At 40.3% G+C, this 15,456-nt stretch overlaps 1 protein-coding gene across 7 annotated transcripts; it reads right to left on the bottom strand.

The window, feature by feature from the left end:
- Positions 1-1,127: 1,127 nt before the first annotated feature.
- SLC46A3 (solute carrier family 46 member 3) lies at positions 1,128-14,719 on the bottom strand. 7 transcript variants are annotated; one of them, XM_065678456.1, is made up of 6 exons: positions 14,540-14,719; positions 13,710-13,926; positions 7,932-8,805; positions 7,465-7,548; positions 5,896-6,052; positions 1,128-4,112 (listed from the first exon to the last, which is right to left on the bottom strand). In XM_065678456.1, exons 2-6 carry the CDS (start codon positions 13,899-13,901, stop codon positions 4,025-4,027), a joined length of 1,395 nt encoding a protein of 464 aa, XP_065534528.1. In that variant the 5' UTR covers positions 13,902-13,926; positions 14,540-14,719; the 3' UTR covers positions 1,128-4,024. The 7 variants fall into 7 exon arrangements, with proteins under 7 accessions (XP_065534528.1, XP_065534526.1, XP_065534525.1 ...); XM_065678454.1 differs by having other exon boundaries at positions 13,710-13,922; XM_065678453.1 differs by lacking the exon at positions 14,540-14,719 and adding an exon at positions 14,376-14,514.
- Between the last annotated feature and the right edge of the window lie 737 nt (positions 14,720-15,456).

Genomic DNA, 15,456 nt, shown 5'->3' with positions numbered 1-15,456 from the left:
TATTTTTTGCCCTATTGAGGTTAAATATAGGGCCAATAAATTGAATGTGCAAGCATGGAACTACCTATGATATTTTATAATTGACAAGTTTCTTGGCAGTTTTGTAAAGCAAAAGTAAACTCTTACAAAGCAAGCTTGAGGTTCTGTGGGCTTTGTGTTGCTGTAGGCTCACAGAAAGGCTGAGAGATTGCCTTGGCACCTTTGGGATAAATTAAGGTACAGGCATGGATTTTAGGAGGATTTTTAGGTCTGCCTTGCTGTCAGCACTGTTACAGCTGATACAGAAGACCAGGAGCCATCCCAAAGTTGTACGGTTACTGGTACCTTGTAGCTCCCTGCTTCAGAGTGTCCAGCTAACTGGCCTTTCCTGGTGTTGGTTAAAAGATGAATACTATAGTATCTGAGCAAAACTACATTAAGACAAGTGATTTAACTATAGAGTTTCTCACAGATTACGAGGTTGGATGTCATTTCTAGGTAGTTTTGTTCATTATAATCTTGGGTGAGATCAAGCCAAATTCAGAGCAAGGAGGTTACGTTGTCCATTATATCTGCAAGGAAGCTGATTTTAGGGGTAAGCCAGGCTGGAAAGCAAATGATATGTGTAAGAGACATCCAAGAGCAAAGGACATGTGAGGGCAGCACTTGCAGATCCACTGGCCATGCAGATGCAACACAAGCCTCCATGCTGACTTCTTGCACAAGCAGTACTCTCCCTGCTCTGCAAATCCCCACCTCTTTGGTGCTGGTGTTTTGGAAGGCATCCTTCCCTCAAAGTGCAGGAGGAAGGCAGAAGCACATTTTCCTGCACTGCTGTTACGATCCTAGAATGCCAGGTTGGAAAGGACCTCAAGGATCATCTGCTCCAACCTTTCTAGGCAAAGCATGACATAGACTAAATGGCTCAGCATCCTGCCCAGCTGAATTGTAAAAGCATCCGATGCTGGGAATCCAACACTTCCCCAGGGAGGTTATTCCAATGGCTGAGTGCTCTCACTGTGGAAAATTTTCCATGGTGCAAAAAATCAGCATGGTGCTGATACTTCTGTTTATGTAAACATTCCTCCACCAGCCATCCCATTGGCCATTTGCCAAAAACTAAGCAAGAACTACAAATACAACAGAAGTGTTAGAAAAACAAATTTAATTATTAATGTCAAAATAATTTGCATTTATATACAAATAGAGCAACTATTATAAACTTGAAAGACTTTAATAATCTGAAATGCATTAGTACCTGGTTTCTTCAGCTTGCACCATGCTAGGTGCTTTAACAACACAGTTCATGTCCTTCATGTGTTTTGATCTAAACTTACAGCTAGTTCTTAATACTGCACCTACCAGAAATGCTTTGCAAATAGGAAGTACTTTGTACACCAAAAATCAAACCACAGTAAAGCCATTCCTGAAGTATACGTGCTTGCTCTCATTTGCACCAATACAACACCACTGCAGAGCTGGTGTGCTTTGTTGCCAACCTTCTGAATGTTATCAGAGGTGTGCACTGCAGCAGAGGAAATGAAGGCACACGCCCCTACTTCGTTAGCTTTACTTTTTCAGGCAGTTTTGTGTGAAATAGTTAATTTCATAAAGCCTTACAGAACTGCATAATGAAGAGGCAAGGAAGACAATGTAATCTTTGTCCTGAAATCCTATACTAGTGTTCTCTTAATCTCTCAACAAGTACTCATTATATTTTGGACCCACTGATTATTGTAAAACTCAACTAGCTTCTCCAACAAGTTGGCAGCAACTTGGGCAGCTCAAGGGAGGAGAATTAAGCAGTTTTATTTACTGGCTAGTGTCTAAACTTTAATTGCCAACATCAGCCTTGGTAGTTCAAAAACTGTAAGAGTTGGCTATAGCTGTTAGCTGTGTAAATATTCATTCCCCTGCCCTGGATAAACAGCACTGTTTTCATCAGTGACAGGGAGGCAGTGGTCTCCTGCATAATTTGGAATCGTAGAATAGTTAGGGTTAGAAAGGACCTTAAGATCATCTAGTTCCAACCCCCCTGCCCATTTAAATCCTCTTTACCTTATCGAGCTTCTCCATGATCACAATACATAGCTCAGAAAAAAATGCTATCATTTAAACAAAAAGGATGTACAATAGTATCATCATGAGGTGGTACTGGTATTTTTGGTGGAGTACCACTGAGAAGTTCTGCAGAAGTACTCTGTTCGTATGATGGATATTAATGGCTGTAAGCAGATCGTTGATTATTCAGCATATGCTATGTCTGTCTTCATTTTTATGCTACACTCTGTGCATGTGTAGTCAGTTCACACGTCATAGTTGCTTTCCTAGAGTTTTCCTTATGTGAATGTCAACCACTTTACATCATTTTAACTTCTCTACCTAATCTGTTTTGGGGGATGAGAGGCTTACACAACCCACCTGTGCTTTCAGGGATCGGAGCAGTATTGGCTGTCAAACTGTCACAGAAAAAGCCACATAGCAGTGATCCTTAACATGGTGTTTTATTTGCACTTCTGCTGTATGTTCCAGAAGCTAATACTCTGGATAATTTCTACTTAAAGATCTCAAGCAAAAACATGAAGAGTCAATGCAGAAACCAATTCCTAGGTTTGGCAGCCTCACCAGTTTGCAGTGTGGCCCTGGGCAAGTCACTTGTCCTCTCTTAATTTCTCTTTCCCTGTAACCGTGAGGATAATAGCTATTGTGGAAGGAGATTCTTAATAGCATTTATAAAATGCATCGAAGATGAAATGTTGCTGAAGTGCTCATAAATTATGCTGCATTCATTGCAAGATGATTAGATGCATGATTCAGATTTGGTCACCTCATTTCAGGGTTGTTAAAAAAATAATCAAAGACCCACTGCAAAGAAATGCTATTACAACTTTTCTCTAGAAGAAACATTTAAGCCAAGTACAGCCAATTAACTAGAAAACAAGAAGAATCTATGGGACAAAAAAATAGGTCTCTGTATCCAAACCCTAATAAATAGAAAACTATAAAAATAAATGTGTAATATGGCCTCTGCAAATTGTAGGCATGGGCCTAACTTCACACTTTGCAAGCTGGAAATAAGTAGGACATCTCTCTGTGAAAATCCATTTTAAGAGCTAAGTCAAGTCACAGGAAAGGTCCACACATCATACATTAAACTTGCACAGACACTCTGCTAAGTGCAGAGCAGTAAGTCTACTTACAGCAGGTGCAAGTACTGCCTCCAGCTGGGTTGCTTTCTGAAAAAACTGCCGTTCAGTTGAGTCATTTCAGATAGGTTTGGGGGCTTCACCATTAAAACAGGCCTATTAAGATGTACACAGTGGACTGCATCCTCAGCTGGCATTAGCTGTGCTGGCTGCAGCAGAATTGCCATCGCCGTGTTAGTTTTCCATAGAATCAACCGGGTTGGAAAAGACCTTTAAAATCATCAAGTCCGACCTTTACCCCAGGACTGCCATATCACTAGGGGCTTCATCTACCTGTTTTTTGAACACTTCCAGGGACAGTGATTCCACCATTTTTTTGGGGCAGCCTGTTCCATACCTGATCACTTTCTTGGTGAAGAAATTTTTCCTAATATCCAATCTAAACTTCCCCTGGTGCAGCTTGAGGCTGTTACCTCTTGTCCTATCACTTGTTGCCTGGGAAAAGAGATCACCCACCTCCTCTCTCCATAAGCTTATCTCTGTCACCCCACTTAAAATGATACAAGATGTATCACAATCCACAGGTGACACCCTCAAACTTGAGAAAGTGTAAGTAAGTGCAAAGAGTATCATCCTACCTTATTTTTTTTAATTCAAGTTGAAAGCAGCATTAAAATCTCCATTGCCAGCCTATTTGCCTAGTTAAGAATAAGAGCTAGCTTTATTAAAGTGCTAAAAAGAGACTGGATATAGAGTGCTACCTATTTAGTGCTTATTGCTGCAGGGCCACTTTGAGATTGCATCTGCAACTGTTGTGTTCTCTCTGTGGTCTCTGTACAACATAATGGTCTCTGCCACTGCATGTCAGATTAGAAAACCCAAGTAGATGAATCCTTTGTTCAACTATCAATGCTTTCTATGCTGGATACTTCTTCAGATACAAGCAGAGCCAAGTCCTCCTCATTCCAGCTTGTGCACAGAAGCCAGCTGTAAGACACAGATAAGACATATCTTTAGCTGAGATAGTGAAAGGTAGCATGCTGATTCAGCACCAACAAACATGCTTGATAGCTCTGTTATGGCCATCTTCTGTGGCACAAAGCTTTTGAGGTATCCTAGTAAGCAAAAGCAATGACAGTGCTTGCCCCTATTACACCAGTTAGACAATATCATTACTGCTATCTTTGATGAGCACTAAATGACTGATTTATTAGACTGGAACAACTGCTCTTTCTGGTCTTAGACAGTAACATTGCACTACAGTGTCAAAAGAAAGATTTTAGAGAAAGGTTACTGAAAGCGTAGAATATCTGAAACACTAATGGCAGAAAGAAATGAAAAATAACTTTAAAGAATTCATAGTGATGATGGATGCAGTCCTGATTGCAGGATGGACTAACTGATGGTAAATACCTGTTACATTCTGCACAGAAGAGAGTGCTTTCTTAATTTGCTCTACCATACAGCACTCAACTAAACCTTTGTTAATATAACTGAAGTCCTCATTTTTTTTTACTCTACTGAAAATTATTCACACGCACAAGAATCCCTTGGGTCTCAGACCCATCACTACCTCAGTCTTAAGTTACCATTAGTACAACTTAGAATCATAGAATGGTTTAGGTTGGAAAAGACCTTTAAATGGAGTGGCCCAAAACTGAACACTGGATTCGAGGTACAGCCTCACCAGTGCTGAGTACAGGGTACAGCCACTTCCCTGGGCCTGCTGGCCACACTATTTCTGATACAAGCTAGGGCACTCCTGGCCTTCCTGGCCACCATGGGTACACTGACAGCTTCTCTGAATAGACTGTGCAAAACAATGTAGTGAGATAGGCACAGACTTGAAATTATGTGAAATGTTCTAAATCTACAGCATTATCATTGCCTATTTAAAACTCAAAATGCAGCTGATGTAAAGATAAAGGTGATTGAGGTAAACCTTAAACATTAGGAAAAAAGATGAAAGCAAGGGTATTACCCTCTTGAGAAAAACAGCTTTCCTTTCCTGAGTATAAAACTATCTAATGAAAAGTGATCCTCCTGTCATTTAGATCTATGTTTTAGCATCCTGAAAAGACAATTTATATTGCATATAATTTAAAGTGAACTTCACTATTGTGAATACTCATGAATAATGATATTTCACTGTCAGTATTACTAGATGGTCATTAGGTGTGACTAGATGCAAAAACTAGAGGCATGTTTTCTAAACTTGTCTAGAGGTTTATTCGTATGAGCCCTTACATTAATGCAGATCTTTTATAGATTTTAATAGCACTGGGTCACAAGGTACCCATAACCAAGGATCAGGACAGATAGCTTTCCGTTAAATTCACTGCATTACTGGTGATGTTTATAACTCTCATTAACACCTAGAATAGCTCAGATTGCAAAATTAAACTCATGCCTTTCAAGTGATCTGTTATCTTTGTTCTCCATGAAAGGCTTTCCTGTAAGAAAGACCATGTAAAGATCTCAAACCAAGGGACACATACAACATGTAGTCAAGTGCACAGCATAGTACATTCAGGGTAGATTTCAGTTTGGGGGAATTAGGTTGCAAGTTCTGGATCAGGGCCAGAATGGAACTGGTGGTGGGAAATCTCCAGCAGAAGTGTAGGTGTTGAAAGAAAAAGAGTGAAACTAGAGCCCACTAGCAAATACTGAAGTTTGAGAACTGCTGCACTAAATCATTGAGCTTCAACACATGTTAAAACAGAAATTACTGTCAAAAGCAGTCAGAAGCACCCTCTTAATCCATACTTACCATAGGGCAACCAGTGGAATTAGACAAAGGCCTGCTGACAGGAGAAAGCTAAAGCCTGAAAACCATGCAACAGTAGCTGCATAGAGAATATTAAAAACTGAAAGTGAAATAGTGCCGACCACAACTTCTAAACAGGCAATGCAAGCAAACACAGCACCTGCCAAAAACAAATGGATGAATTACAAACAAAACAATATAAAGCCAACCCCCCTTCAAAGTACTGAAGTTTCAAAACTTATTTTGAAAGATCTAGCCACAGTATTTTAGCTGGTATGCAAGTATCAAGCACCCAAGTATCATATGTCTTGGCTATCTTCTGTGGGGACTCCTATCAAAGACTTGTTTTTTTGAATAATAAAAACCCCAACCAAGCAAACAAAAAGACTCCAAAACCCAAAAAAAACAATTTCCCTGATCAAAACAAATTTTCTTCGCCACTGTTATATCACCTTACGCACTCTCTCTGCTCACCTCAGCTAACCATGTTCTACACATCTAATCCCTTACCTTTTCCCATTCTCCCCTCAATTTTCACTCTTTCCTGTTTCTTCCTTCTCTAATCTTTACTCTTATATGTGGAAAAGGCTCTGATGCAACAAAGACTGCTGGCTCAGCACATAACCATCTCCACAGTTTTGAAAAGAAAGAAACAACATTTTTTTGCACTGAACTAACCATTGGAGTGGCAGCCTATCCCATCAGTGTCTTCTCAAAAACACATTTTCCCAAGATGCATTCATATTCATGGGACCATAAGCAAAATCACAATAGCTAAGCAGAAAAGGATGGCCAGAGGCAATCTGATTCCTGCATCAAACTACTCAAACTAGCTACCCTGAAGAGTGCCAAGAAACTGCAAAACCAGAAGTGTATGTTAGCATAGTCAAATACAAAAGAGATCTTTGTTTTAGTGTGTAAAGATATGTCTTTTAAAAGATAAAATGAAACAAATTAGGAGAATGCTTCTATAAAGTTTATGCTCCTCAAAAGTGAAATACAGGATACTAGAGCCACACTTTGAGCCCTAACATGCTTTTTTTCTGTGTTTCATAAGGAAAGGACTTTGATAAGTAATATGTTATATCTTTTAGGTCATGTGAAGGCACCAGTGAAGCCAGGTACATAGCTCAGGATCCAAATCTAATTGTTTTCAAGTGCTTTGAAGGTTGACCACCTACTGCTTACCTTTCTAAATTGTTAAGTGTGACATTGACCAAATAACAGAAATATCTCTGTCCCTGCATGCCAAATCTTGTGAATGTAAAAGCACTTGTAAAATCACAGCGGTATAAATCCTGAGCACTCCTCTGCTTCAAGTTCCTCATAGTCTTTATTTTTAAAGCAAGATCTCCTTTAAAGGTTGAAACTTGCAGTAGTTTAAAAACATGTTTATATTAAAACCAGAATCAAAATCTATGAATATCATGACACAGGGTTATAGTATATGCAACTTGAAAGAAAAGCAGTCTTAAAATAACAATATATATCTGTTTGTTTAAAGATAATCTTGGTGCATCTCTGTTCTGAAATAGCACATTATTATATTGTTTAAAACCAAATTCTACTCACCCTGTTCACCAGTGAGAACCACTTTTGACAGCATGGCTCGGAGAACAGGAATAGGCATAAAGCAGAGCAAAGATGGTACTCTTACTGTAAGACAGTCAGTCATAAGATATTGAAGTAAAAAAACCTATGGTATTTTACCAGTACACTGCAAATGAATGTCATATACTTCTGAATGCTCAGTTCCCCATACAGTAAAAGGCAATAGAAAAGTCAAAGTGCACTGAGACACAATTATCCAAGTGCAGAGAAATCAGTAAATCTAATATATCCATATAGACTTAAACCAAATCATAAGCAAATAATTCCATTCTCTCTCTACACATTTATTATTTTAATTATATCCCAAATCAGTCTGACCAACCTTGTATATTTTATCTCTCTATGACTACCAGTTGCACTCACTACAGATAACATAGCAGTATTTTCATGTATGTTGTTGACCATGAAAGAACTGATTCCAAACTCACCTAAAAACATGAGCAGGGTAGTTCTGGCAAAGGCAGCCATGACCATTCCTCCAATGTAAGAAAATATCCCGATAAAGACAATATAAATGTCTTTGAGACATTTAGAAAATAAGTAAACACCAAAAAAACTGGTCAGAGAGATAGAAGTGGAGGCAGCTGCTCCATATCCAATGTATACTTCATCCCAGCAGAGTGGCTCATCTAGTTCATACAGTGTAAAAAGTGAACTCCCACCGGTTGCGGTAAACAAGTACATCATAAATGTAAAAAGCAACACAATTATTAAAATTCTCTTCTTATAAGGGGCAGTTTTAAAAAGCATGTACACTCCAGAAAATGTCTCTTTTAGAAGTTCTTTACAGGATCCTGGTGCCTCACGCTGGAATTCAGATACATCTACTGTTTCTTCCAGAAAAAATATAATATAGATAATATTAACAACATGAAGCAGAGATGCTGTCACAAATGTCCATGTAAAGCCTATTCCTCTTAGAATATAGCCAGATGACAGTCCTGCCAATCCAGACACAATTCCAAAAATCAAATCCACCACAGCTATTTGTGTTGTTTTCTGCTTCTCATCCTGACACACATCTGCTATATAAGCAAAGCCTCCTCCAAGGAAAGTTGCTATACTCCCAAACAGCCCACTAATAAACGCAACCGCAAACAGGATAGAGAGTGACAAGGAAAAATATGATATTACAGCGAGACAAATATTAGCAACCAAAGTTCCCACTGATGGTAAAACTAAAGACCTTTTGCGTCCCTGGCGATCCCCATTAGCTACAATGACAAAGGCAACTATAAGGCTTGGAACTGCCCCAGTTAAGTCTAACTGCATATTAAAAACAGAGGCTTTTTCTTGAACTACCTGAAAAGAGAAAACAAAAATCATTGTAAATACTATAATGCATTGGAAAAAAAATCATATAATCTATAATAATATTAGACTTGCATAATGATTAGCATGCAATACAATGAATAACACAGTACCTGTTTATAGATTATAAATTATTATAAAACAGAATACAGACAATATAATTTTATAAGATTATGTGACATATTATGCTGTTATAAAATACAGTACATTATGAGAATGCATATTACAGTAATTGTTAAAACAAGGGAATTGCATATTCAAGACTCCTACTTTTGTAATTTTACCTTCAATATTCCCCTGTTACATTTTAAGCCAGAACTTGCTTCTTAAGATACAGACTTACTAATACACTTGACAGAGAAGTTTGACAGAGAAGTTTCAATGGATGCAAGATAACAATTCTTTTGAACGTGCATTTACAAGAGCGCTAACAGTGCTGGTGCTTACACGGTAAGTATCTCCTTCAGTACAAGGTATGGCAAAAGGACAATGTGTCTATTTTAATTCCTTGGAAATTGGTTGTAAAACAGATTTTGATTAGGGAACACACCCCATGCTCCCTACTCACAGGAGATCATTTTTCCTCCAAAATAATTGTACTGAGAGAGGTTACAAGAAACAATCCACTGACTAGCACATCGTGCAAGTAAACAGATCAGCAATTGCTCTGACATCCCAGTGTACAACATTAATAACAACACCCACAAATGTGAAACACAGCATTAAAAATTGTACTGACTCACAGATATGTAAATTAAGTATTCTTTAAAACACTGGAAAGCTCTGGGTTCAGAAACTGTCCAGATCAATGTTGTCTCTATAGATATGTTACAGTTGGTATTCAAATAAACTGTAAACATCCATTATGGGAAAAATCTATTTTTAACAGAAGTATAAAAATCAAATGTAGCTGAAAAAGAATCAGTTAATGGAACAGGAATGGCTGCAGAAAAAAGAACTAAAGAAAAGATTATAATAATAAAAAACCCCACTATCTTGTTATGAAGCCAGCTCAGCGGGCCAATTCAGATCTTGCTTTCAACACATGAATGCAGGTTAGACAGACAGAGCCATGACAGCCTTCTCAAAGACAACCACCTGATCAGACAGAAGAGTAGCAGGGGAAAAGGTAGTAACTTCATTCACACAAACCCTTTACTCTCTGTAAGATAAACTTTTAGATGCAGAGAGTAAAGTCACTCTGGAAGTTTTCCTGCAGTTTTCTGAGGTATCCCACTGACTTGGGCAGGGGTTGCACCCATCAGTCCACAGCAGGTACAGCCATGTAAGTCTTCTCAAGTCATTCTCAGCCTGTATTCAAGCCATCTACATGCCACATTTCAGGTGTTTCCTCTGCAGCAAACATAATCCTCACTGAGTAGCATTTAAAAGATGAAAAAAACGTAGAATTGCCAGGAATGTACTTTGGGCAATTTTAAAAGCTGATGAATGCTTTATATATTCATATTCATAATTTAAGGGCAAAGACCATGAGTTTCTGGTTAAATCTCTTCCTTTGTTGACAGGATACCAAGTTTTATTGCAAGATGAAAATTCAATTGATACCAGGGCCCTCAAGGAAAGCACTCAAGATCCCCAGCGCTCTGGAGTCTTTTACTCTCTTCATGTTATCTGACTACCTTAGGACTTGTGATGGATTCGTCTACTGGCCAGCACTGTTGTCACCCTGAAAGTGTCAAAACCATAAAGACTGAACAAACCAAGATGGAAAATGCTATCCTGATCTTTAACTGCTCCCCTGCTGACAAGATCACTCGATGTAGTTACAGGCATTGCTTCTTTACTAGGATCATCATGTTCAAAGACATGAGTGTCAAACAAATGCTAATATATTAGAAATAAAACTAAATCTTATGTAACATCTCAACCATACAATACAAATATTACTGCCAAACCATAATGAAGTGCAAAACTGAAGGAATAAAGCAGCAAAGACTTGGGTTTCATTATTTTGGAAGTAGTTGTGCAGCATAAGGAATATGGCTACACACCCAGATACCGCAAATGACCATAAAGTTGCTGACATAAATTTGTCTACTGACAAGCAGACTGAAAGACAGAAGTACAGGAAAACTCCATTTAGAGTGTAAGGCACTCAACTGTCTACTTTGTTTTTTTATGAAGTCAATGGAAAGAAATATAGAAAATGATAGGTCAAAACTTCAGCTTCTTTAAAATCATGTAACTTAATAATCAGTGGAAATACATAAATTTGAAGAGAAATGTCTAGGGATTTTAAATCTACAAATGCACTCTTCTTTGAGAAAAAGTTCTACTCATGGTAAACAGAAATAGTTCTTAAAATCACAGATTTCAAAATGTGAAGTATGAAAATGAATAAGCAATTTGCTTATTAAAGATTATATTAAGAGAGAAGTGTAGCGCCTAAGGCTGAACAATGTACAGGACACGATAAATTAACAGGCTCATAAAATTAAAAATGCATCGATTGGATCATAAATAAGATGGATGATATATAATGTTTAATGACATAGCTCTTTCTGAGCTAATAAAAAAATTAATAATTATCCAAGCCAGTGATTAAACTGCTTCAGCTTGTATTCAAATTACCTTTGAACTCATTTTATTGTAAAATGACTAATTTCCTTCATATTGTAGGAAATTATTAATCTAAATGCTGCAAAGACTATCCATTTTGAACTATATTCTACTTTCTTGTGGGCTCCAAGTGATTTTTGTCTTCATTTTCCTTTTACATTTTACTTTGAAATAGGTGAAATTCATATAAAGCTTCTCCATTCTCAGAATGAAAGGATTTATACTAAATCAGCTACTGAGGGAGGTGCTTTTCAAAATGTTAATGCCAAACAGAGCCTGTTGGGAACACTCCTGGCAGCAAAATTTACAACATCCATAAACATAAGTTAGTTAGCATGGTCTTGGAAAATCCAGAACACATACTTCATATATTCTCAGGAAAGGGATTGGGGTCGAGTTACTTGAATCTACACTTTGACTCAAGAGTCAAAGAGTCTTTTACACAGGAGTAATTATCCAGCACAGAGATGAGGTTCCACTGAAATTAATGGGGATTTTGACTGGTTTGTATTCTTATACTATGCAACTAGTGTGGTATCAAAATGCAGGCAAGACATCCAGACAAGAGCATACTTGTTGGAAGGCTTATGCACTGCTGGCAATCATTGAAATAGAGGGAATCAAAATTTGGCAGAAAAGGGAAACAAAGAGGTTCTATTGGCCATTATTCAACTGCTGTCTTGAAAGAGTTGTGTTAAATACCAAGCTAATTATACTTTGTAACCTTTATCTCAAAAAACCTGCAATGTGTGAATTCACTACTATATTACACAGAGAAGCTACCTAAACTTCAGCTGAAATTAAGTACTCTGCTTGAGTGTTTTGCAAAAAGAAATATGAAAGTCTTATATTCTGAACCATAAGTGGTAACAATTTGAAAATCATGTTGAATTTGGGAGGTTTCTGGCAAGTGCAAAGTGCAGAAATGTCTGTAGGTTTCTTGATGGGCTCTGTGATTAGAACTGTATGCACCACGTGCGGTTTTCTTAGAGCTGCTCCTTCTGCATGACAAAATGCCCACAGACGTCACTAAAAGTGGAGCCATTACTAGAGCAAACACTTTTCAGAAGTAATGTGCAAGCATTTCTCAGACAATAATGGTTATTATCTCCAAATCAGTTACAGTGGGTGGCATATGGCTGATTGGTCAGCTGAGGAAAGCATGCTGGACTATAGTTCTATCGACCTTTTCCCTTGCACATTCTTTCACTAAGGCTGGCTTCTGTCACATAAGGAAGAACCTACTCCATGTTAAAAATCCTGAATTATTTCTTTGAACACCACTTGTGTTTCCTCTGCCATCTGCCTGTTAGAAACAGCAACCATGTGGCCACACAGTGTGTCAGAGCAGTGGCTGCTTCAGAAAAAAAGCAACACCCCAGAAGCAATGAACTAAAAAAAAACCCAACAAAAAAACAAAACCAGATGAGCTTTCTGTTGGGTCAGCGCCCCAGTTAAATCCAAATCATAACCAGTAACTGCAGAACTGCAATATACAGCACATGGGGGGAATAACGGGGGAAAAGGGGAAAGGAAAAATCACATATGATCATCTCTTCTTCTGGCTGTCCATAGTTAGCTCTGCTTAAATATAGCATTAAAACTGCACTGAAGTGCAACGGAGGAGATCCCAACCAACAGTTAGCTATCCAACATGCAGAATCCTATGAAAAAGTGCTAAAAATGCAATTGACCATGCAGTGCTGTCACCTTGATGTCTTCGCAGGCTAGGGTTCTGAATGGTAAACCACCAATTGTATTTGGTTGTCCAAAGATCAGCTAAAATCTTTTTCCACATTTTAAAATTACATTTTTTTTTAATTTGAATCTCTCCCTTTCCTTATCCTTTAAAATCATCTGAAATAAATATATTCTAAACTAGACCTCATTCCTGAAAATTACAGGGCATTTGCTAAACTTTACGTAGTTACAAAGAACGAAGAAGTCACAAAAGGCAGACTGATGGCTCATGAACACATGCACAAGTGTTATCCGGAAGGAGGACGCCTCAGCTGTACCCACTGTAATGTCAGTCCAATGCCAGTTTGGGCCCAGACCTCTAAGATGATTTTCAACTCCTACAAATTTATCTCAGTATCTGTCTGGAGACATATTATTGCCTTAAAAGCACACAACTACCTACACTGCAATACAAGAACAATGAGACACTGTGACAGCGGGTTACAAAACCACTGCTTTTCTGTATATAAAAGGTTAAGTAAGGTAATATAAAAGGAGGTGAGTGAGAGAGCATGTCCTGGCTGTAAGTTTATTTATTTTATTCATAAGTTTGTTACTTATTTTTCCCCTCTTACCTTCTGCTTGATATAACCCGGGCTACTTTTATTCTGCTCGCAGTGGCTGATGCTGTTATTGCTTACAAAAGTGGAATTGTACTCTTCCTCCCAGAGCTGCCGGTAGATGAACTGCTGCACCAGCGGGCTCGTCAGGGAAGAGGCAAACACATAGATGAAAATGACGGGCTCCACAAACAAAACCTTCCTCATTTCTGGGCCTGGTGTTTAATCCTGTCTATCAGAAAACAAAACGCAATTACTCTCAGGACGGGGAAGGCCACGCACCCGCCGGCACGCTGCGCTGACAGCCTCTACCCGACCGCAGACCGCATCAACGAGCCCCCTCCGCAGCGTACCTGACCGGCACTGCCCTCCTGCCCCCCGCTCTCCGCCGCCCCGCACCACAGTGGCGCCGGGCGGAGGCCACGCAGTGCCGGCGGTGCGTGACACCGAGAGGCGGGACGAGGACGGCAGCCGCGTCCCTCAGCGGAGGAGTGTCCCCAGTGTCCCCCGCGCCCTGTCACCGCCCCCCGCGGCAGCCGACAGGACGGAGCCGGCCGTCACCGTCTCGCCGCGGTGCCCTTTAGCCCCGTGCGGCCTGCGGGCCGGGCGCTGCTGCGGGCGGGCCTGGCTGGGCCGCGGAGGGAAGCCCCGGCCCGGTGGCGGCCCCGGGGCAGCGCTCACCCGGCGGGCGGAGGAGGGTGTTTGTACCCGTGCTGGAGGAGCGGGGTTGCTGCGGAAGTCGCGCCGGCTCAGCAGTCCGGTGATGTCAGCCCCGAGCAGCGGAGTGCCAGGCACTGCCGCCGCGCAGTGTTCACCGCGCCACAGAGCTTGTTTTAGCCACTTACGCAACGAGGCTCTTTCCTGTCAGCAGCGGCTGTGCCCTCATTTCACACCGCGCTGGCGAGCCCCGTGCTGCCTCGGCCGCTGCCCGCTGCTCGGCCTGGCCCGGTGCGGTCAGCCGCCCGCAGCACGGGAACGGTCAGCCCGAGGGATGCGAGCAGCGTGCCCGGGGGCCAGCGCGGCCCTCTTCTGGCCAAGTAGGAAGCTGTGGGCTGTATCAGCTCCGTGCTGCCTGACGTGGTTTAGAGGGTTTATTGTACATACTCCCATTCCGTATGCTCGCCTCTTTTCGGGCTGTGTATATAACCAACATTTGTTAGCCTCCAACTGGACTCTGGTTACTACATCTCATTCTCTCTGAGCCTGACATTGTTGTGTGTCGGGAGAAGTGTGATGTGTGTTTCTGTGTGGGAACAGCTGTTGTGGCACATGCTTTGGCTCTACAGGAAAGGTCATGCTGGCGCAGATCCACAGTCATACTGTTTAAGTGTGACCTCTGTCCGCCTTTATGTACCCAAGGGAGAGAGCACACCTTGGCACTGGAGCTGTAAAGCTTCAGGATGTATTTTGTTGTGCAAACTACAGAAGCCTTGTCAGCTCACTGATGGTGGCTGCTTGTTGGGTTACAGATACTGGTTTCTCCCTGCTTCGGGGTGGGGTGCTCACAATACTCCTTGTTCTCTTTGGTGCACTGTCATCTTAAGACACTGAGTAATGATTCTGGCCTCCTCACATGTGTGATACAATGAGAGGTGACATAGTTGGAGAGTCCCAAAGGACCTCGCAGTCTTAAATACTGTTTTTCAATTCTAAATCTTGCAAAAAATTGTCTTTGCTAGAAGGACATCAAAACTTAGAGGTTCCCTGATACTTATTTTTCTCTTAAAACAAGAAGTGAAGTTTAATAACTTCATGGATATTC

The sequence above is a fragment of the Lathamus discolor genome, chromosome 4 (assembly GCF_037157495.1).
Source record: "Lathamus discolor isolate bLatDis1 chromosome 4, bLatDis1.hap1, whole genome shotgun sequence".
NCBI lineage: Eukaryota > Metazoa > Chordata > Aves > Psittaciformes > Psittacidae > Lathamus > Lathamus discolor.
The sequence above is the reverse complement of the archived record's forward strand: the minus strand, read 5'-3'. Positions and strand labels throughout refer to the sequence as shown.

Bases quoted from the DNA above. Each gene is read 5' to 3' on its own strand.
- SLC46A3 (XM_065678456.1), bottom strand. From the start codon at position 13,901: ATGAGGAAGGTTTTGTTTGTGGAGCCCGTCATTTTCATCTATGTGTTT. The intron at 8,806-13,709 runs GTAAGAGGGGAA...TTCTCTTTTCAG, and splicing joins CGGGTTATATCAAGCAGAAG to GTAGTTCAAGAAAAAGCCTC. The intron at 7,549-7,931 runs GTGAGTTTGGAA...ACTGTCTTACAG, and splicing joins TACCCTGCTCATGTTTTTAG to TAAGAGTACCATCTTTGCTC.